Source organism: Chrysemys picta, chromosome 3, assembly GCF_011386835.1.
Source record: "Chrysemys picta bellii isolate R12L10 chromosome 3, ASM1138683v2, whole genome shotgun sequence".
Lineage (NCBI taxonomy): Eukaryota > Metazoa > Chordata > Testudines > Emydidae > Chrysemys > Chrysemys picta.
Genome location: NC_088793.1, coordinates 579,175 through 600,534, shown reverse-complemented (window position 1 = coordinate 600,534; position 21,360 = coordinate 579,175). Strand labels below are relative to the sequence as shown.

At 51.1% G+C, this 21,360-nt stretch overlaps 1 protein-coding gene across 1 annotated transcript in view; it reads left to right on the top strand.

The window, feature by feature from the left end:
- Positions 1-21,049, top strand: part of PPM1G (protein phosphatase, Mg2+/Mn2+ dependent 1G) — a 28,204-nt gene extending 7,155 nt beyond the window's left edge. The window contains exons 2-10 of the mRNA XM_065590021.1: positions 1,266-1,335; positions 12,960-13,045; positions 13,776-13,908; positions 15,334-15,785; positions 16,158-16,295; positions 17,154-17,388; positions 18,455-18,584; positions 19,006-19,108; positions 20,339-21,049. Coding sequence (XP_065446093.1) covers positions 1,266-1,335; positions 12,960-13,045; positions 13,776-13,908; positions 15,334-15,785; positions 16,158-16,295; positions 17,154-17,388; positions 18,455-18,584; positions 19,006-19,108; positions 20,339-20,533 — 1,542 coding nt within the window. The 3' untranslated portion in view covers positions 20,534-21,049. The remainder of the gene's footprint in view (positions 1-1,265; positions 1,336-12,959; positions 13,046-13,775; positions 13,909-15,333; positions 15,786-16,157; positions 16,296-17,153; positions 17,389-18,454; positions 18,585-19,005; positions 19,109-20,338) is intronic.
- The last annotated feature ends 311 nt before the right edge of the window (positions 21,050-21,360 follow it).

Genomic DNA, 21,360 nt, shown 5'->3' with positions numbered 1-21,360 from the left:
CCATGGCAGAGACGCCTGCCTGGGAGGTGGGATTTCCGTGACACTATTTCTGATTCGCTCCAATGCACAGAGAACAGTGGAGGACAATGTCAGTTCTAGACTCCTCAGCCTACCCTTCAGCTCATTTGAGACCAGCACGCCGTTACCCAGCCACACGGGGCAGAATCCACTTGGCATGCCCAGGAAAGGCTTGGCACACTCAGGCTAGAGAGAGGGGAAGGGCCTCTAGCCCAGGTGTGCAAAGATGCCCTGCGAGGGCCTGGGGAGTGTGGTGGTGCTGCCGTACCACTTCCTGCTCTCAGTAGTCAGCGGGACACTCTCCCTCCTGTCAAGTATGACTGGAGCAGGTGATGCTCCAGTGTGCATGGCTCTGGGCTGCTTATGAACTGGGGAAATACAGTGGGAGGGGCCGCAGACTCCCTGTTTGACTTTGGCCGAGTACTTTGGGGCTTGTCTACACGGGGAAACTTACCAGTATAACTACCAGTATGATGCTACCACTGTCGTTCTCCTGGTGTGCTATGGTGGTATAGTCATGCCAGTACATTTCCTTGGGTAGATAAGCACTTGGTCTCCCTGGGCCTCCGTTCCACTCTGTACAATGGGGCCAATAGCGCTGTCCTGCCGCATAAGAGGGTGTAGGGATAAAGACACTCGGCTGGTACAGTGACGGGAGCCTGGATGGATAGGGCTGGATTCTGGCTCTGGACTGGCAGAATCCCAAGTTACCATTTTAAAGAGCTCTCAGTCTGGAGGAGTTCAGAGGTTGCTGTGCACAGCAGGAAGCTGAAGATTTGCATGCCCCATCCGGGAGGAGCGGGCTGCTCTGGTGACCTGTAATGGAGAGTCTGGGAGTCTCAGCGGGGTCTCGGGACTGTGAAATTCACCCCCCTGCCTGCTGTAGTTGCGCTGACCCACTCTCTGGGGCAGACATAGCTAGGTCAATGAAGGATTGCTTCCATCAGCCTAGATCCCATCACTAAGGGAGGTGGAGTTCCTGCGACAGCAACACCCCTTCTGTCACTGGAGCAAGCATCTGTGCCATAGTGGCATGTGGCTGTGCTACTGTAGCAACTGCTTCTTACTGTTCGTGCCCTCCTCTGGTTTTGTGAGAACAGCGTGCGAGTGGGAAATCTCCAGGTGTGAAATGTGAGTGTGTCTGTGCTGGTACCGTATTTCCCTGCCCCTGAGCTCCGTTCATGCCAGGTCATTCGCTGGGAGCCAGTGCAACCCCAACACTCCTGACTTGGTGCTTTCTCTTTCAGGATGCGCACAACTGTATTCCTGAGCTGGACAATGAGACGGCCATGTTCTCCGTCTACGATGGACATGGAGGTAACTCTCCAGGGAATTGTACTTGGGCAGCTTCTCACAGGGGACTGCTCTGGTCTGCTGCAGTGGCTGCCCCTTCGGGGCAAACCCCTCTGGCAGTAAAAACCCTGCTCCTTCTTGAGAAGTGTTCTCTGGGGCAAAGTGCGGACTGATGGCTGTGTGGGGCTGTGGGAGGAAGGGCACTGGGTTGGCACAGTGGGATCTGGACAACCTCCCTCTGGTGGGAGTTGGGCTCAAAGGGTCCACAGGAGGCATTCCAGGACTGAGGCTGTTTTTCCAGCTGGGCAGGGGAGTGGTTTGAGGGTCACCACTTCAAGGTGAGCACATGCATAAGAACATAAGAATGGCCATACTGGGTCAGACCAAAGCTCCATCAAGCCCAGTATCCTGTCTACCAACAGTGGCCAGTGCCAGGTGCCCCAGAGGGAGTGAACCCAACATGCAATGATCAAGTGATCTCTCTCCTGCCATTTGTCTCCACCCTCTGACAAACAGAGGCTAGGGACACCATTCCTTACCCATCCTGGCTAATAGCCATTCATGGACTTAACCTCCATGAATTTATCCAGTTCTCTTTTAATCCCTGTTATACTCCTAGCCTTCACAACCTCCTTAGGCAAGGAGTTCCACAAGTTGACTGTGCGCTGTGTGAAGAACTCCTTCCTTTTATTTGTTTTAAACCTGCTGCCCATTAATTTCATTTGGTGGTCCCTAGTTTTTATATTATGGGAACAAGTAAATAACTTTTCATTATTCACTTTCTCCATACATGATTTTATATACCTCTATCATATCCCCCCTTAGTCTCCTCTTTTCCTAGCTGAAAAGTCCTAGCCTCTTTAATCTCCCCTCAAATGGGATCCGTTCCAAACCCCTAATCGTTTTAGTTGCCCTGAACCGTTTCTAATGCCAGTACACCTCTACCTTGATATAACGCTGTCCTCAGAAGCCAAAAAATCTTACTGCGTTATAGATGAAACCGCGTTATATCGAACTTGGTTTGATCCGCCGGAGTGCGCCCCTCCCACCCCACCCCCGGAGTGCTGCTTTACTGTGTTATATCCAAATTCGTGTTATATCGGGTCGCGTTATATCGGGGTAGAGGTGTATATCTTCTTTGAGATGAGGAGACCACATCTGTATGCAATATTCAAGATGTGGGTGTACCATGGATTTATACAAGGGCAATAAGATATTCTCCGTCTTATTCTCTATCCCCTTTTTTAATGATTCCTAACATCCTGTTTGCTTTTTTGACTGCTGCTGCACACTGCGTGGACATCTTTAGAGAGCTATCCACGATGACTCCAAGATCTTTTTCCTGATTAGTTGTAGCTAAATTAGCCCCCATCATATTGTATGTATAGTTGGGGTTATTTTTCCCAATGGGCATTTACATTTATCCACATTAAATTTCATTTGCCATTTTGTTGCCAAATCACTTAGCTTTGTGAGATCTTTTTGAAGTTCTTCACAGTCTGCTTTGGTCTTAACTATCTTGAGCAGTTTAGTATCATCTGCAAACTTTGCCACCTCACTTTTTACCCCTTTCTCCAGATCATTTATGAATAAGTTGAATAGGATTGGTCCTAGGACTGACCCTTGGGGAACACCACTAGTTACCCCTCTCCATTCTGAAAATTTACCATTTATTCCTACCCTTTGTTCCCTGTCTTTTAACCAGTTCTCAGTCCATGAAAGGATCTTCCCTCTTATCCCATGACAACTTAATTTATGCAAGAGCCTTTGGTGAGGGACCTTGTCAAAGGCTTTCTGGAAATCTAAGTACACTATGTCCACTTTGTCCACATGTTTGTTGACCCCTTCAAAGAACTCTAGTAGATTAGTAAGACATAATTTCCCTTTACAGAAACCATGTTGACTTTTGCCCAACAATTTATGTTCTTCTATGTATGTGACAATTTTATTCTTTACGATTGTTTCAACTAATTTGCCCAGTACTGACTTTAGACTTACCGGTCTGTAATTGCCGGAATCACCTCTAGAGCCCTTTTTAAATATTGGCGTTACATTAGCTATCTTCCAGTCATTGGGTACAGAAGCTGATTTAAAGGACAGGTTACAAACCTTAGTTAATAGTTCTGCAACTTCACATTTGAGTTCTTTCAGAACTCTTGGGTGAATGCCATCTGGTCCCGGTGACTTGTTACTGTTAAGTTTATCAATTAATTCCAAAACCTCCTCTAGTGACACCTCAATCTGTGACAATTCCTCAGATTTGTCACCTACAACAGGCGGCTCAAGTTTGGGAATCTCCCTAACATCCTCAGCCGTGAAGACTGAAGCAAAGAATCCATTTAATTTCTCTGCAATTACTTTATCGTCTTTAAGCGCTCCTTTTGTATCTTGATCGTCCAGGGACCGCACTGGTTGTTTAGCAGGCTTCCTGCTTCTGATGTACTTAAAAACATTTTATTATTACCTTTTGAGTTTTTGCCTAGCTGTTCTTCAAACTCCTCTTTGGCTTTTCTCATTACATTTTTACACTTAATTTGGCAGAGTTTATGCTCCTTTCTATTTGCCACACTAGGATTTGACTTCCACTTTTTAAAAGATGCCTTTTTATCTCCCACTGCTTCTTTTACATGGTTGTTAAACCACGGTGGCTCTTTTTTAGTTCTTTTACTGTGTTTTTTAATTTGGGGTATACATTTAAGTTGGGCCTCTATTATGGTGTCTTTGAAAAGTGTCCATGCAGCTTGCAGGGAGTTCACTCTAGTCACTGTACCTTTTAATTTCTGTTTAACTAACCCACTCATTTTTGCATAGTTCCCCTTTCTGAAATTAAATGCTACAGTGTTGGGCTGTTGAGGTGTTCTTCCCACCACAGGAACGTTAAAAGTTGTTATATTATGGTCACTATTTCCAAGTGGTCCTGTTATAGTTACCTCTTGGACCAGCTCCTGCGCTCCACTCAGGACTAAATCAAGAATTGCCTCTCCCCTTGTGGGTTCCTGTACCAGCTGCTCCAAGAAGCAGTCATTTAAAGGATCAAGAAATTTTGTCTCTTCATTTCGTCCTGAGGTGACATGTTCCCAGTCAATATGGGGATAATTGAAATCCCACACTATTATGGAGTTCTTTATTTTGATAGCTTCTCTAATCTCCCTTAGCATTTCATCGTCACTATCACTGTCCTGGTCAGGTGGTCGATAATAGATCCCTAATGTTATATTCTTATTAGAGCATGAAGTTACTATCCATAGAGATTCTATGGAATATGTGGATTCACTTAAGATTTTTACTTCACTTGATTTCACATTTTCTTTCACATATAGTGCCACTCCCCTTCCCCTGCACGACCTGTTCTGTACTTCCAATATATTTTGTACCCCAGAATGATTGTGTCCCATTGATTGTCCCCACTCCACCAGGTTTCTGTGATGCCTATTATATCAATATCCTCCTTTATCACAAGGCACTCTAGTTCACCCATCTTATTATTTAGACTTCTAGCATTTGTGTACAAGCACTTTAAAAACTTGTCACTGTTTATTTGTCTGCCCTTTTCTGGTGTGTTGGATTCTTTTTTATGTGAATGTTTCTTCATACACAGAGCAGGTCCTAGAGGAAGGGGCACTTCCAGTTCTGCAGTGAGGGGATGACTTGGGGTTTGCAAGCTGCTCTGGGGGGCTCTGCAGTTGATGGCCTTGATCCTGCTTTAGTTTCTAGACTGTAGCTGAAGGTCCTTGTCTTGATGCTGCTGCCTGGGCCCCACTTCCCACGTCAGACTGAAGCCTGTGTCCAAGAGATGGAAAAGTCCTGTTAGGTTCCAGCTAGTCCAGGGGTTCTCAAACCAGGGGTCATGACCCCTCAGGGGGTCGCGAGCTGTCCGCCGCCACCCCCAAACCCCACTTCGCCTCCAGCATTTATAATAGTGTTAAAGATTTTTAAAGTGTTTTTAATGTATAAGGTGGGTGGCACTCAGGGGCTTGCTGTGTGAAAGGGGTCACCAATGCAAAATGCCGCTGAGCTAGTCCCTTCCCCTCCGCACGCCCAGCTAAGCCAGTACTAGATGGGCCACAGTCTCCATGGAACTAAGCTTTCTGTAAATGCCTAGGTAGATGGATTTTGTCCAGGGTCGGTTTCCAATCAGACTGCACGTTTTCTGTGGCTCGGACTCCACCTCTGTGCAGAAACATGGTCTGGCACCTCTACTTGCAACGTAACCAATACAGTGACATCCGCCCGAGCCTGCAGACAATAGCATTTATTTATTTGCCACCCCACCCTGATCGTATCTGAGCAGCTCGCACCTTGCAGTGGCCCTGCCAGGTAGGACAGGGTTGTTATCCTCTGGCTGGTAGAGGGGAACAGAGACAGCTCAAGGACTTTTTGGAAGTGCCTTTGAGTTCAGGTGGTGTTTGGGTGCTGGACATGTCTGTCCAAAGTCACGTGCTATCTGCCTGGCCCAAGGTCACTGTGGAATCCCCATCGTAACTGCAAGCCCAGCAGGGTGCTCACTTTGAAACCAAACCCTGGAATTCTCAACCTCCCCACGATAGGTCATTGAGTTTCATGTTGTTAGTAGTATTGGCTCGTGTTACCATAGCAGCTACAAGCCTCCGTCATTGCCAGCACCCCTGTGCTAGGCGGTTTGCACACATGGGACAAAAAGATGACTCCTGCCCCAAATAGCTTACAGTTGAAGTCAGGACAAGAAGGACACAGCCAGACGGGGCTACAAGGGAACAGAGAGACAGCATTGGTGAGCAGGAGGGGCAGGGGTCTCTGCACACCAGCAGCCTGGCGGTTGTCAGTTTTTTGGAAGGTTCATGGCAGCAGAGGGTGTTGAAAGAGGCGAACAAGGCAGCTTTGTGGGTGTTTGCAGGGAGCTCCTCTCAGGCATGTGGGCAGCAGGGGAGAAGGCTCGAAAATGTACCAAGGGGGCAGTTGAGGCTGGCACCACGGGCCAGTTGGAGGCAGGAGGCAGCCTTTCTCTAATGAATGAGAGAGGACGGTTGGTGGGGACAGGGCATGAAGGGCCTTGAGAGTGAAGACAGTTAGCTTATGTTAGGTACAGTAGAGAAGGTGGAGGGGGACCAATGGAGGAATGCGAAGAGAGGGGTTACCTAGTCAGAGCACCCCGGCTAGGACAGTGATCTTTGCAGCAGCATTCTGAATGGGTCTGAGCGAGACAAGACTGTATTTGTCAAAGCCAGAGAGAAGGGTGTTGTAGTATTGAGATTGGAGTGCAGATGAGATTCATCCTAGACCAGTCTGAGGTGATGCTGGTGGGTTGGAGGAAGCAGCCAGAGGAGATGGAGATAGCCCCTTGGATTGAGGGGGTACAGCCACTAGCAGTTACTGATGTTCACAATTTAGGGTGATTCGAGATCCGCAAATCGCTTTCCACCTGATAAAACATTTGAGTTTGTCTGGCCGAATAAGCCCAGTATGCCTTTCCGTGCTCCCGCCTCCTTGTCTCTCTAGGTCCTACCAGGGTGTTTTAGAGTGACTCTCTCCTCCACTGTTCTCCTAGGTTAGGAACCAGAGATTTATAGACCATAAAGCCGGGAGGAACCTCTGTGATCATTTCTCTGACCTCTGGTGTAACACACGCCATAGTAATCCTTGTCTTAATTCCTATTTGAACTAGAGCAGAGACTTTTAGGAAACTATCCAGTCTTGATTTAAAAATTGCCAGTGATGGAGGATAAGTTATGCCAGTGCTTAGTTACCCTCAGTGTTTTTTTTTTTTTTAAGTAGTTGAATCTTATTTCTGGTCTGAATTTGTCCAGCTTCAGTTTCCAGACATTGGGCCATTACACCTTTGCCTGCTAGATTGATGACTCCCTCCGATATCAAATAGCTGTTCCCCATGTATGTACGTATAGACTGGGATCAAGTCACCCCTTAACCTTTCCTTTTTTAATAAAAATGTTGTGGTAACAAGTCAAACACCTCACAGAAATCTAAGTCTGTTACATCAACACTAAGACCTCTATCAGCCAAATGTGTCATTTCATCAACAATAGATAGCACGTTAGTTTGACAGGATCTGTTTTCCATAAACCTATGTTGATTTGCATTAATTATATTATGTAAGAACGGCCATGCAGGGTCAGACCATTGTCCCTCTGGCACAGTAGCCTGTCTCTGACAGTTGTGCATGGAGCTTCATGGGTAATGCACATAACAAGGTAGTTAGTGATCCACCCTGTCTTCCCCTGCTGGCTTCTGGTAGTCAGAACTTTAGGGTTGCCCCAAGGATTGGGTTGTTTCCCTGACCATCTTGGCTAATAGCCATTGATGAACCTATCCCTCATGAACTTCACTAGTTCTTTTTTTTTTTGAGCCCAGTTCTACTTTGGCCATCACAACATCACTGGCAATGAGTTCCACAGGTGAATTGTGCATTGTGTGATTATAGATTCATAGATTCTAGGACTGGAAGGGACCTCGAGAGGTCATCGAGTCCAGTCCCCTGCCCGCATGGCAGGACCAAATACTGTCTAGACCATCCCTGATAGATATTTATCTAACCTACTCTTAAATATCTCCAGAGATGGAGATTCCACAACCTCCCGAGGCAATTTATTCCAGTGTTTAACCACCCTGACAGTTAGGAACTTTTTCCTAATGTCCAACCTAGACCTCCCTTGCTGCAGTTTAAACCCATTGCTTCTTGTTCTATCCTTAGAGGCTAAGGTGAACAAGTTTTCTCCCTCCTCCTTATGACACCCTTTTAAATACCTGAAAACTGCTATCATGTCCCCTCTCAGTCTTCTCTTTTCCAAACTAAACAAACCCAATTCTTTCAGCCTTCCTTCATAGGTCATGTTCTCAAGACCTTTAATCATTCTTGTTGCTCTTCTCTCGACCCGCTCCAATTTCTCCACATCTTTTTTAAAATGCGGCGCCCAGAACTGGACACAATACTCCAGCTGAGGCCTAACCAGAGCAGAGTAGAGCGGAAGAATGACTTCTCGTGTCTTGCTCACAACACACCTGTTAATACATCCCAGAATCATGTTTGCTTTTTTTGCAACAGCATCACACTGTTGACTCATATTTAGCTTGTGGTCCACTATAACCCCTAGATCCCTTTCTGCCGTACTCCTTCCTAGACAGTCTCTTCCCATTCTGTATGTGTGAAACTGATTTTTTCTTCCTAAGTGGAGCACTTTGCATTTGTCTTTGTTAAACTTCATCCTGTTTAACTCAGCCCATTTCTCCAATTTGTCCAGATCATTTTGAATTATGACCCTGTCCTCCAAAGCAGTTGCAATCCCTCCCAGTTTGGTATCATCCGCAAACTTAATAAGCGTACTTTCTATGCCAATATCTAAGTCGTTGATGAAGATATTGAACAGCGCCGGTCCCAAAACAGACCCCTGCGGTACCCCACTCGTTATGCCTTTCCAGCAGGATTGGGAACCATTAATAACAACTCTCTGAGTACGGTTATCCAGCCAGTTATGCACCCATCTTATAGTAGCCCCATCTAAATTGTATTTGCCTAGTTTATCGATAAGAATATCACGCGAGACCGTATCAAATGCCTTACTAAAGTCTAGGTATACCACATCCACAGCTTCACCCTTATCCACAAGACTCGTTATCCTATCAAAGAAAGCTATCAGATTGGTTTGACATGATTTGTTCTTCACAAATCCATGCTGGCTGTTCCCTATCACCTTACCACCTTCCAACTGTTTGCAGATGATTTCCTTAATTACTTGCTCCATTATATTCCCTGGCACAGAAGTTAAACTAACTGGTCTGTAGTTTCTTGGGTTGTTTTTATTTCCCTTTTTATAGATGGGCACTATATTTGCCCTTTTCCAGTCTTCTGGAATCTCTCCCGTCTCCCATGACTTTCCAAAGATAATAGCTAGAGGCTCAGATACCTCCTCTATTAGCTCCTTGAGTATTCTAGGATGCATTTCATCAGGCCCGGGTGACTTGCAGGCATCTAACTTTTCTAAGTGATTTTTAACTTGTTCTTTTTTTATTTTATCTGCTAAACCTACCCCCTTCCCATTAGCATTCACTATGTTAGGCATTCCTTCAGACTTCTCGGTGAAGACCGAAACAAAGAAGTCATTAAGCATCTCTGCCATTTCCAAGTTTCCTGTTACTGTTTCTCCCTCTTCACTAAGCAGTGGGCCTACCCTGTCTTTGGTCTTCCTCTTGCTTCTAATGTATTGATAAAAAGTCTTCTTGTTTCCCTTTATTCCCGTAGCTAGTTTGAGCTCATTTTGTGCCTTTGCCTTTCTAATCTTGCCCCTGCATTCCTATGTTGTTTGCCTATATTCATCCTTTGTAATCTGTCCTAGTTTCCATTTTTTATATGACTCCTTTTTATTTTTTAGATCATGCAAGATCTCATGGTTAAGCCAAGGTGGTCTTTTGCCACATTTTCTATCTTTCCTAACCAGCGGAATAGCTTGCTTTTGGGCCCTTAATAGTGTCCCTTTGAAAAACTGCCAACTCTCCTCAGTTGTTTTTCCCCTCAGTCTTGATTCCCATGGGACCTTACCTATCAGCTCTCTGAGCTTACCAAAATCTGCCTTCCTGAAATCCATTGTCTCTATTTTGCTGTTCTCCCTTCTACCCTTCCTTAGAATTGCAAACTCTGATTTCATGATCACTTTCACCCAGGCTGCCTTCTACTTTCAAATTCTCAACGAGTTCCTCTCTATTTGTTAAAATCAAGTCTAGAACAGCTTCCCCCCAGTAGCTTTTTCAACCTTCTGAAATAAAAAGTTGTCTCCAATGCAGTCCAAGAATTTGTTGGATAGTCTGTGCCCCGCTGTTATTTTCCCAACATATATCCGGATAGTTGAAGTCCCCCATCACCACCAAATCTTGGGCTTTGGATGATTTTGTTAGTTGCTTAAAAAAAGCCTCATCCACCTCTTCCACCTGGTTAGGTGGCCTGTAGTAGACTCCTAGCATGACATCTCCCTTGTTTTTTACCCCTTTTAGCCTAACCCAGAGACTCTCAACACTTCCGTCTCCTATGTCCATCTCTACCTCAGTCCAAGTGTGTACATTTTTAATATATAAGGCAACACCTCCTCCCTTTTTCCCCTGTCTATCCTTCCTGAGCAAGCTGTACCCATCCACACCAACATTCCAATCATGTGTATTATCCCACCAAGTTTCAGTGATGCCAACAATGTCATAGTTGTATTTATTTATTAGCACTTCCAGTTCTTCCTGCTTATTCCCCATACTTCTCGCATTTGTATATAGGCATCTAAGATACTGGTTTGATCTTTCCTCCCAGTTTTGTCCTGACCCTCCTTTCTCTCTGACAATGTAGCCCACACTCCCTCTTGTTTCCGACCCATCTCCCCGGTCTCCATATTCCCCACTTACCTGTGGGCTTTGCTCACCTGTCCCCGTCGAACCTAGTTTAAAGCCCTCCTCATTAGGTTAGCCAGTCTGTGTCCAAATAGGGTCTTTCCTCTCCTCGAAAGGTGAACGCCATCTCTGCCTAGCAGTCCTTCCTCGAATAGCATCCCGTGGTCTAGGAAGCCAAAGCCCTCCTGGCGACACCATCTTCTCAGCCAGGCATTCACCTCCATGATGCATCTGTCTCTGCCCGGGCCCCTACCTTTGACAGGAAGAATCGAAGAGAATACCACCTGCGCTCCAAACTCCTTCACCCGTACTCCAGAGCCCTGTAGTCACTCTTGATCCGCTCAGTGTCACACTGCGCAGTATCATTTGTGCCCACATGGATGAGTAGCATGGGGTAGTAGTCAGAGGGCTGGATAATCCTCGACAATGCCTCCGTAACGTCTCGGATACGGGCCCCCGGCAGGCAGCATACCTCCCGAGATGAAATGTCAGGGCGACAGATGGGCGCCTCCGTCCCCCTCAGCAGAGAGTCTCCAACCACCACTACCCTACGTTTCCTATTCGCAGTGGTGGCAGCAGACTTTCCAGCCTTAGGGGTACGAGGCTTCTCCTCCTTTACTGTAGGGAGTGATTCCTTCTTTCCTGTATCAAGAAGAGCATAACGGTTACCTATTACCACGGCAGGAGGGTTCGGAGCAGGGGTGGAGCACTGCCCTCTGCCAGAAGTAACCAGCTGCCAGTGTCCACCCTGAGCCATCTCCTCCTCCACCAGTGGTGTATCAGCAGTCCTGTGTACTGGGACAGCTACCTCAGCTGTCTTCACATGGACACTGTCGAGGAATTGCTCGTGGATTCGGATGCTCCTCAACCTAGCCACCTCCTCCTGTAGCTCTCCCACCTGCTGCCTGAGAGATTCCACCAGCAGGCACCTCTCACATTGGATGGTCCCCCCAGCCTGGATATCAGTAAGTGGGAATTGCAAGTTACAGTCTCTGCAAAACCACACCAGGATCTGGGTAGAAACATCCATGCTCAAGCGCTCTGTCTGGCTACAGGCACAGGTGGAGGAGACAGAAGCAGTGCTGGCACAGGTGTTGCGGGTCTTCCTAACCATCGTAAGCCTCCCTCTGTCAAACTCCCGTCTGCAGCCCCCTGTTCGCCCAAAAGGGTGCTGTATTGCTCCTCCATCACCTGGAGAACTCCCTTACGAAACTCCCTGTTAGCAGCCCCTGTTCGCAAAAGTGAAAAGGTACTTGCTCTTGTTTTGTATTCATCCTGCTACCTGTTAATTTTATTGGGTGGAAAAGGGTAAATAACACCTCATTATTCACTCTCTCCACACCAGGCATGATTTTCTAGACCTCTGTCATATTCCCTCTTAGTGGTCATCCCATTGGATGAGCTGAACTCCAGGAGTTTGTGGTCAGTGCTGTCTTCTCTTGGGGGCTTCTCCTTTGGTGGGGCCCACCCTCTAGGGGTCAGGAAGTGTCGTCTGAACCACGGCCCTGTGGTCTGCCTGGCTGCACTGGCTCCCCAGGCTCCCCCAAGGAGGAGTTGTGGTGTCAAGTAGCCAACAGTTGGTTCAGGAGTGAAATAATCTGTATGCTCATGTGCAGGCCGTGGGTCTGTTACACGTAACTCAGAGAATTTCTCCTCCTTCTGTGTCTGGCCTGTGGCTTGCTTCTCCTATCGCCGCCTCCTGCATTTCTTTCCTTCCTCTCCCAGTAGGACTCCGCTCTGCCCCTTAGGACCATAGTCTCCCTCGCTAATTGAAGCGTCTCCTTCCTCTTGCGCTGGGGCAGGCGCTCCTGTATGGGAACACTCACTGGCTGCCCCCTGCGTGCTGGAAACACAGCACGTCCCAGGTTATCTGCATTGAGCAGAAGCCCCCTTTCCTCTGCTGCAGTATCAAAGCTCGGCTCTCCAGGTGGGACTGGCCTGAGAACAATGGAGTCCCTTGGAACCTGGCCAGCCCCAGTGAAGGGTGAAAAGCCTTGGAGATTTGCTGGGGTCCCAGGGCTTGTCATATTGACGGGGTCTCCAGTGGCAGCAGCAAGTCCTGCCACCTCGGAGGTGCAGCTCCTTGGAAAGCAGAGGCCCCTGCACCAAGCCCCGAGATATCCCGCTAGTGACCTCTCCTCTGCAGCTGGTTGCTGTCTCCTCCTCCTGCACTGATCTCTGTCCTGGCCAGAGGCCCCAGAATTCCCTCGGGGCAGTCACAGCTCAGCTCGCTCTGTGCCCAGGGCCACTGGGGAGAGCAGGCTTTTCAAGCAGCCTCTGTTCTCTTTCAGGGGAAGAGGTTGCCCTATATTGTGCCAAGTATCTCCCGGAGATAATCAAGGACCAGAAGGCGTACAAGGAAGGTAAACTACAGAAGGTAAGAGCCTGGCACTGCAGTGGATAAGTGTAGGCACCAAGGCAGGAGAACAGGCCTCTCTGGGTGTCTAGTCCCCACCCAGGTCCCGGTGTCCTCTGGGATTGCCCAGCCCCTCCCTCGGAGGGTGTCCCAAGGCTTGGTTACTCTCCCAGGGAAGCTTTCTTCCTTTTTCCACCTTGGGTCTTCTGCTCACTAGCTGTTGGCCTCGTTGTTTAGCTGTTCCTCCTCCCTTCTTTAGTTCCCTTGAAGTTACTGAGCGGCAGTGCTCATTTCTGGCTCATGCCTTGTGTTCCCTATAGAGAGTCCCCCTCTCTGCTCTCCATATCCCCACAGAGCTGCCCTGGTTTTCAGTCTCCTCCTGGAGCAATGTAGGAATCGGACTGAAGGGCAGCAGTGTAGGTGAGAGAAATGCAGCCCCTTGAGACTCACAGCGATGGCAGAGTGGCGCTCTCGGAGAACACGGCATTAGGCGGCATGTCCTGAATGCAGACCAGTCTGGCGAAGCCAGTGACCTATAGGAATGAGCATGGTTGTTCCCCATGCTGACCCTCCCCAGTGCCATCCCATCTGCCCCATGCGCTCTCTGGCAAACCTGGCCAGTCACCTCAGTGATTCTCCTGAAGGGGCTGGGGACGTGTTGGGATCCCAGTGCTGCTGAGAGAGGGGAGGGTGGGCGGGCGGGCGCTCCCCTGAACAGCATGCAGCCCCCATGCTGTGTGTTTGTCCGTAGGCCCTGGAGGACGCCTTTCTGGCCATCGATGCCAAGCTGACCACAGAGGAGGTGATTAAGGAGCTCGCTCAGATCGCTGGGCGGCCCCAGGATGACGAAGAGGAGAAAGAGAAAGTGGCTGATGAAGATGATGGTGAGTGAAGCATGTGCCCAGCCAGTATCTGAGGCTGAGCACGGAGGCGCTGCCCGCCAGCCGTGGGAGGGGCAGGGCAGTGGCTGTGCTAGGGAAGAGTTTGCTCTTTAAAGGAGCCAGTTAAACCAAGTGCAGCGGGCGCTAACTTAGCGCTCTCCGCGAGGCGCCTCCGGGCTGGCATGGGGGAGTCGGAGTTGTTTTGGCAAGTTTGCTCGTTTAACTGACACACACCTTCCTTGGGCCCCTCCCTTGGGCGTATCTGCAGAGGTGCCCTGCTCCAGCCAAGGGTTCGAGCTTTCTGGGCCATAGCAATGCTGGTCTGAGCTGAGATGTGGTGTCAGTGAAATGGGCAGCAGCGTCCCAAGCTCGCAGCTCCAGGGTGGGGTGGGGGGGTCATGGACGGACGGACAAGTGGTGGGACGGAGGTGAACTCCCCCCCCAAGGTGACTCTGGCCCAAGACTCTACCTTTTTCATTCAAAGAAGCAGATGTGCTTTCCCACCTGAGCATGTCTGGTAGGGCAAGGAGCAAAGCCCTGACCAGGAAACGAGAATTACTTGCTGCCAGCCTTCGAGTGAACGTAAAGGGGCACCCGCACTGGACCCTGGCATTTCTCTGCGAGTGCCGGGGACACCCGGGTTCCTAAACCTGGGAGGGAAAGCCCTTTAGTTTGCTCTCTGCGTCTGACAGCACTCTGGGTAGAGTCATTTCACTTCCCATCTTTGAGCTGACTAGTAAAGGAAAAACTAGCAAAAAGGCAGCTTCAGGGAAGCAGCAAGATTCTCCCTTGAACTGCTGGCCCCGGTTTGGTGTTTGGGAAGGGTGTGCCTTAGCGTTACATGTTTCCCCATGGCCCCAGCGCCTGGCTTTCAGGTGGGCGAGCGACCCGTGCCAGAGCCCTGCGGAGCGACTTGGCCCTTGAGAAGCTTAGCCTTTCTCGTTTGTGGTGTCTGATCTGTGCAAGAAAACAGACCAGCCAGTGTCCCAGCACTCGGCATCACCAGGGGCCCCCGCAAGCCCAGACCTTCAAACAAAACCCAAATACTTGGCCAGCATCAGCTGTTCCCACCCCAGCACCTCGAGCTGAGCTTCCATTGGCTAATCTGGAAGGCCCTTCACATCCCTCCTTGGTGGCCACTGTGTCCATGATGGCCAGCGAGCATCGGCCAGGCTTAGCGGCTGAGAGCTGGCTGCTGTGTGTCCATAGAGCCCAGCTGTGTGAGTGCGATGGTCACCCTCCCCACTGCTTGGTCTGGGAGCTGGGTGGGGGCAGCTGTCTCCCCGTGTGTGTGCGTGGAATGCCCAGCACAGTGCGGGCACTGCGGGGACACCGGGCATCTCTTGGCTAGTGCAGCTTGGAGCCAAACCTGTGCTGCTGCCACCCCACGGCGGCGTTTCCTGCTCTGACTTTCCCTCTCTCTTGCAGTGGACAATGAGGAAGCGGCTCTTCTGCATGAAGAAGCCACAATGACCATAGAGGAGCTGCTGACCCGCTATGGACAGAACTGCATCAAGAACCTCAGAAACAAGCCACTCCCTCCGGCCGGGGAGACGGGCCAGGAACATGGTGGGGAGGCGAGCGTGAATGGAGAGACCAGCCCAGGGGAGCTGGCCGAGCACAGGGAGAGGAAGAATGGGAAGCCAGACGACGAGGCCACGGGCATTTCCTCCACCTCGGACGGAGCCGACGCTGGGGGCAACAGCTGTGCTGCAAAGCAGGCCGAAGTGGGCAGGGGCGAAGAGACGGTCACCTCCTCCACAGGGGAGGCGGGGCCCTCCTGCTCCTCCACTGGAAAGCCCCAGGGCACGGCCAAGTCCAAATTTTTTGAAGACAGTGAGGACGAGTCAGATGAGGCCGAAGAGGAGGAGGACAGTGAGGTAGGCACCAGAGCTCTGAGGCAGCTGCCTTTCCTGGGGTGGGGAATGTCTCTCTCTCCACATTCTTTAAGGGCTGTGACAGCATCGGGCCACCCCAGGCCTGCCGTCGAGGTGGGATTTACAGGCTGATGCCTGCGTCCGCACCGCCTTGCCGTGGGCCTGTGGAGGGAGGGTGCTGCAGACACTATGGTCTGGCCAGTGCATGAGCTGGGAGCTGCTCCCTGCTGCCCAGATCATACGCACCAGAGAGAGAAAAGACCTGGTGGGTCATCGGCTCCCTCTTGCTGAGCTCATCTCGTCCATCCTCCCGGAGGGGTTGTGCCCTCAGATCCGGGCACTCCTGCTCTCTGATGGCGTCTCTCGTTTCTGTAGGAGTGCAGTGAGGATGAGGATGGCTACAGCAGTGAGGAGGCAGAGAATGAAGAGGATGAAGATGACACAGAAGAGGCTGAGGAGGATGAGGACGAAGAGGAAGAGATGATGTTACCAGGCATGGAGGGGAAAGAGGAGGTGCACATCCCATTTCTGCCTTCTCTAGGTTCTTTGTTAGTCCTGTGCCGGGGAGCACCCGCGGGCCACTTGGGAGCTGGAGAACGCCCCTTGGCCATGGAGGCTGTCTGCTCTGCAGCCCATGGATTTCCTACACAGCTCGCCTGAAACAGGGTCTTCCCACCCGGAGGCGGTGGAGGGTTTGGAATGGGGTCTGGGCTGTGGGGCAGCAGGGGAGAAGCTGCAAAGGGAGATTCCCCTGCTAGCTTATCTGGTCGGAGCTCTGCCCAGAACGTACCACAGAACAGCACGGCAGTTCCTTCAGGAGCCGCCAGCCCGGCTGTGTGTCTCACCTGTGTGCACACAGCAAACGCTAGTAATTAGCAGCTCGCCAGCCAGCCAGCTGAGGACGGCATTGGCAGCTGGGCGGGAGGCCTAGGGCTGCAGCGAGGTGCAGTGAAATGGAGACGGCAGAAGCCTCCATCCTTTCCACTACAATGCAGTGCAGCCCCTGCTTGGGGCAGGCTGAGGCTGGAGTCGCTGCAGCTTGTCCCTTCATATGAAAGGAGAGGACAGCTGCAGGCCATGCTGTTGAGCTCACTGGTGTTCCTAGGACAGTGTTTTGTCTCTGAGGGGAGAGGAGATGTCCCACTCCTGGGAAAACATACCCATGCTCTGTTCCTTTCACACCCCTTCCCCCGCCTCCTGCGGTGGCCCCCTCTTTGGGCCCGGCACCTCCTGAGTGGGGAGGTCTGGTACATCTGATGTCCCGTAAGCGCTCCTGGGGCTGGTTCGTACCTTCTCTCCCTGAATAGTTCCTTTAGGGCTAGGGCCATTGTGTCTCTGGAAAGACGTCTCACCAAACCCCTTGCCTCTCAGCCTGGCTCTGACAGCGGGACGACTGCCGTGGTAGCCCTTATCCGGGGGAAACAGCTGATCGTAGCCAATGCTGGAGACTCTCGCTGCGTGGTGTCGGAGGGCGGCAAAGCTGTGGACATGTCCTATGACCACAAGCCGGAGGATGAGCTGGAGTTGGCGAGGATAAAGAACGCCGGCGGCAAGGTCACCATGGATGGGAGAGTGAACGGGGGTCTCAACCTCTCCAGGGCAATCGGTGAGTGAATCCAGGAGGCAGGCCAGGGCACCCTGCAGCCTGGGGGATGGCATGTGCACGCAGACTGCCTGCTTCATGGTGGGTTTGTGAGAGATGGATGATTTAGATGGGGCCCAAGGCATGGTAGGTACATCAGCCAGGAGTGGTGAGAAAAGCAAACAAGATATTGGGATGTATAAGGCATGGGGTGGTGTTTTCCCTAATCAGTGGTGTGGGCTCATCTGAACACAATGTGGAGTTCTCATCACCCTCTTAAACAGGGTGTTGCACAACTAGAGGGGCTAGAGAAGGGCAGCAAGAACGGTCAAGGACTTGGGAAAACTCCTCTGTGCAGAGGGGTTTGTCCCCTTGGAACGGAGATGAATGAGAAGGGACATGCAGTGCACGGTCGAGAGAAGGGAGCTCAGAAGTGTCTGTTTAAATGATGGGGACACTGAAAGGCAGAAAAATAAAACTGATCCCAGGAAATATTTTCGCACAAGGGGCCTGTGGAGAACTGTCACATGACATAACTGAGGCTAAGAGCCTAGCAGGATTCAGCGAGAAGTTAGATGTTTCTACAGGAATGGGGAATATCCAGAATTAGAGGAAATACTAACCCTCATATCAGAGTTCTGAACTGGCCATGAACCCTCCTGCCCAGAGCATGAGCCTCTAACTACTGGGTCTGGGGGAACCTTCCCCTGGGGCAGGCCCTGAAGGAGCTGGTGCTGGCCCCTGTCGGAGATAGGACACTGGACTAAATGGACCCTGGTCTGGTGCGCATGGGCAGTGCCTGTGTTTGTGCTCCTAAAAGCACAGGCGGTGGGGAGATGTGTGGCTGGGCTGGGGACACACTATTTTGGGGTTCTCTCTCCTCTTCAGTGTTGTAGCAGCTTAAGTGCCAGGCTGTGCTGAGCTGGCCCCATGCTCCAACTCAAACACAGACCTCAATCTGCGACGGGGGAGGTTGTCCCCTCCTGCCTGCGGGTGTGCTGGCTCAGGCTGTGGGCAGCCCCTCCCCAGCAGTCAGGGCAGTGTAGCAGGAGGAGACTGTGCCAGCACTGACCTTCCCCTCTCTTGCCAGGCGACCACTTCTACAAACGGAACAAGAACCTGCCCCCGGAAGAGCAGATGATCTCAGCCTTACCCGACATCAAGGTGCTGACGATAAACGAGGAACACGACTTCATGGTTATCGCATGCGATGGAATCTGGTGAGCACCAGAGGAGCAGAAGCCCCTGTGGGATGGCTCCTGCCCCAGCCTTCGCACGGGGCAGCAGGCCAGGCGCATATCCCCGTGACACCTCAGTAAGGGTTAGAGGCCTCCTGGATAGCGCATCAAAGAGCCCGAGGCAGGCTGTCCCCAGTGGGGCGCCATTCCCTGGGCAGCGCGCTGAGAGCCCAATTCCTCCAGTTCCACGGTGCCCATGGCCCCTGAACAAGGGGATCTCCTTTAACATCTGCCTTGGTGCACACCCTGCCCCTCCCATTCAGCGAGCCAGCGCTCTCCTCCCTAGCACAGCCGGGGGGGGGGGGCGGGGGACCAGCAGAACCAGGCCTCCCTGCCGTCAGCTGCAGGGCACTCTTCCCTTGCCCTGCCAGCTGCTCTGATCCATCACCCGCTCTGCTGGCAGGAATGTGATGAGCAGCCAGGAAGTGGTGGATTTCATCCAGGCCAAGATCAGCCAGAAGGATGAGAACGGAGACCTGAGGCCTCTCTCCTCCATAGTAGAAGAGGTAAGCAGCCTGACTCCCGCTGCCCTTCGCTGGATGGGCTTCCCCAGCTCGCTGGGCAGTGACTCCCTGGAGGGAGAGTTACTGGGGCAGGAATCTGGGGCCCGCTCATTGCTGGGTGGTGGCAAAATCCATACGGACCCAACAACTTCATCTGCCCTCCTAGTTTCAGAGGGGTAGCCATGTTAGTCTGTATCAGCAAAAACAACGTGGAGTCCTGTTGGCACTTTAGAGACTAACAAATTTATTTGGGCATAAAGCTTCTGTGGGCTATAACGCACTTCATCAGCTGCATGGAGTGAAAAATACAGTAGCAGATATAAATATACAGCACATGAAAAGATGGAAGTTGCCTTACCGAGAGGTCAGGGCTAATGAGGCCAATTCAGTCAGGGTGGATATGGCCCATTCCCAACAGTTGACAAGAAGGTGTGAGTATCAACAGAGGGGAAATTATTTTTTGTAGTGACCCGGCCACTTTATTCAGGCCTAATTTGATGGTGTCCAGTTTGTAAATTAATTCCAGTTCTGCGGTTTCTCGTTGAAGTCTGTTTTTGATGTCTTTTTGTTGAAGAATGGCCACTTTCAAGTCTGTTATTGAGTGTCCAGGGAGATTGTTGGGAATGGGCCACATCCATCCTGATTGAATTGGCCTTGTTAACACTGACCCCTCACTTGGTAAGGTAACGCCCCCCATCTTTTCATGTGCTCTGTAGTTATACCTGCTACTGTATTTTTCACTCCATGCAGCTGATGAAGTGGGTTCTAGCCCACGAAAGCTGATGCCCAAATACATTTGTTAGTCTCTAAGGTGCCACAAGGACGACGCCTTGTTTCTGCCTTCCTAGTGTTGTTCTGACCGGCCAGCAGGTGGCAGTGCTGAGCAGCACAAGGCCCTGCCAGCAGAGGTGGTGGTAGCACCTTGGGATATTTGGGGGGTGCCCCCCAACACATACTAATAATGAACAGGGGGCCCCTGGAGGTGCTCGGGGTGCTAAGCAATTGTTTGGTCTGCTCATGCCTATCGCTGGCTCTGCCTGCCGGCCTCCCAAGGCACTGAGCACTGCCTTAAGCTGTCCTGGTCCCTCGCCTGGGAGGAGCTGGAGCCTGGGCCTGGCGCCGGAGCCGGGAGTCAGCCAGCGAGCGGCTCCCTTGGGCTGCTCCGCTGCATGTGAGGTTGGCGTCCTACTGGCTGCTCCCTGTGTGCCATTAACTTGTCCTGTTCCCTCTCAGCTCCTGGATCAGTGCTTGGCTCCCGACACCTCAGGGGACGGCACCGGCTGCGATAACATGACCTGCATCATTATCTGCTTCAACCCACGCTCCACGCAAGCCCACACCGACAGTGGCAAACGGAAACTGGCAGAGCCCCAGGCAGCGGGGGAGGAGAACGGCAGCGACAGCAGCAAGAAGGCCAAGCGGGACTAGCAGGCCTGGCCCAGAGACTTGTCGTGCGCTCCCCAGACTCGTTTCTTAAACAAGCTGAACTCGAGACTCCAAAGTCTCGTCCTTTTTTTTTTTAGCCTTAGCAGAGGCCTCGTTTGCCCGTGTCCTGGACAGGGTGGGTGGGTTAGCCAGGGCATGTCATGTTGTTCATTTGTAACCATTCCAAAGAGTGAGCCAACAGCAAAGGTGCCGAGCGGGGCTGGCTGCAGATCCGCGGACACGGGAGCCTCGGCGGAGGTGAGTAGCGCATTAGTGGTTAGAGGATGGACATCCCAACATTGTCTCCATGTAGGTGTCGCCATTTTTTGTGCCTGTGACTATTCTGTTTGGAGGGGAAGAATTTTTTCACTGTTGAGGTTTTTTAATCTGCGCCCCCTTTATTTAAGGCCCGTTCTGTTTTTATTTGTGGAACAATCTGGCTCGGGTGCCACCGTTGCACCTCGCTCTGTTGTACACTTTCAATCAATACTTTTTCAAACTAAAAGCCCAGAAAACTTAGCCGCACCTTTGTCCTTGGTTCTTTCACTGGAGGTGGGGCGGGAAGTGGGGAGAACCAAGTCTGTCTGTTTAATCTTTTAACCCTTTACAGATTACGAGACCTTAGGAGAATGCGAGGCGCTGATTGCCTAGTGGCTGCCCCAACCCTGTACTGCCTTTCCTGTTGCAGCTCTACTCCTGCATCTTGCTCCTGGTCTGCAGGCTCCAGGCTTGGGCTCCCTCCCGTGATACCGCTGAGCCCTGGCCCTGCAGTGTTTGAGCAGAGAGCTGGCAGTGCTGTGGCGGGATGGCTTGGGGATGTGTAGAAATGG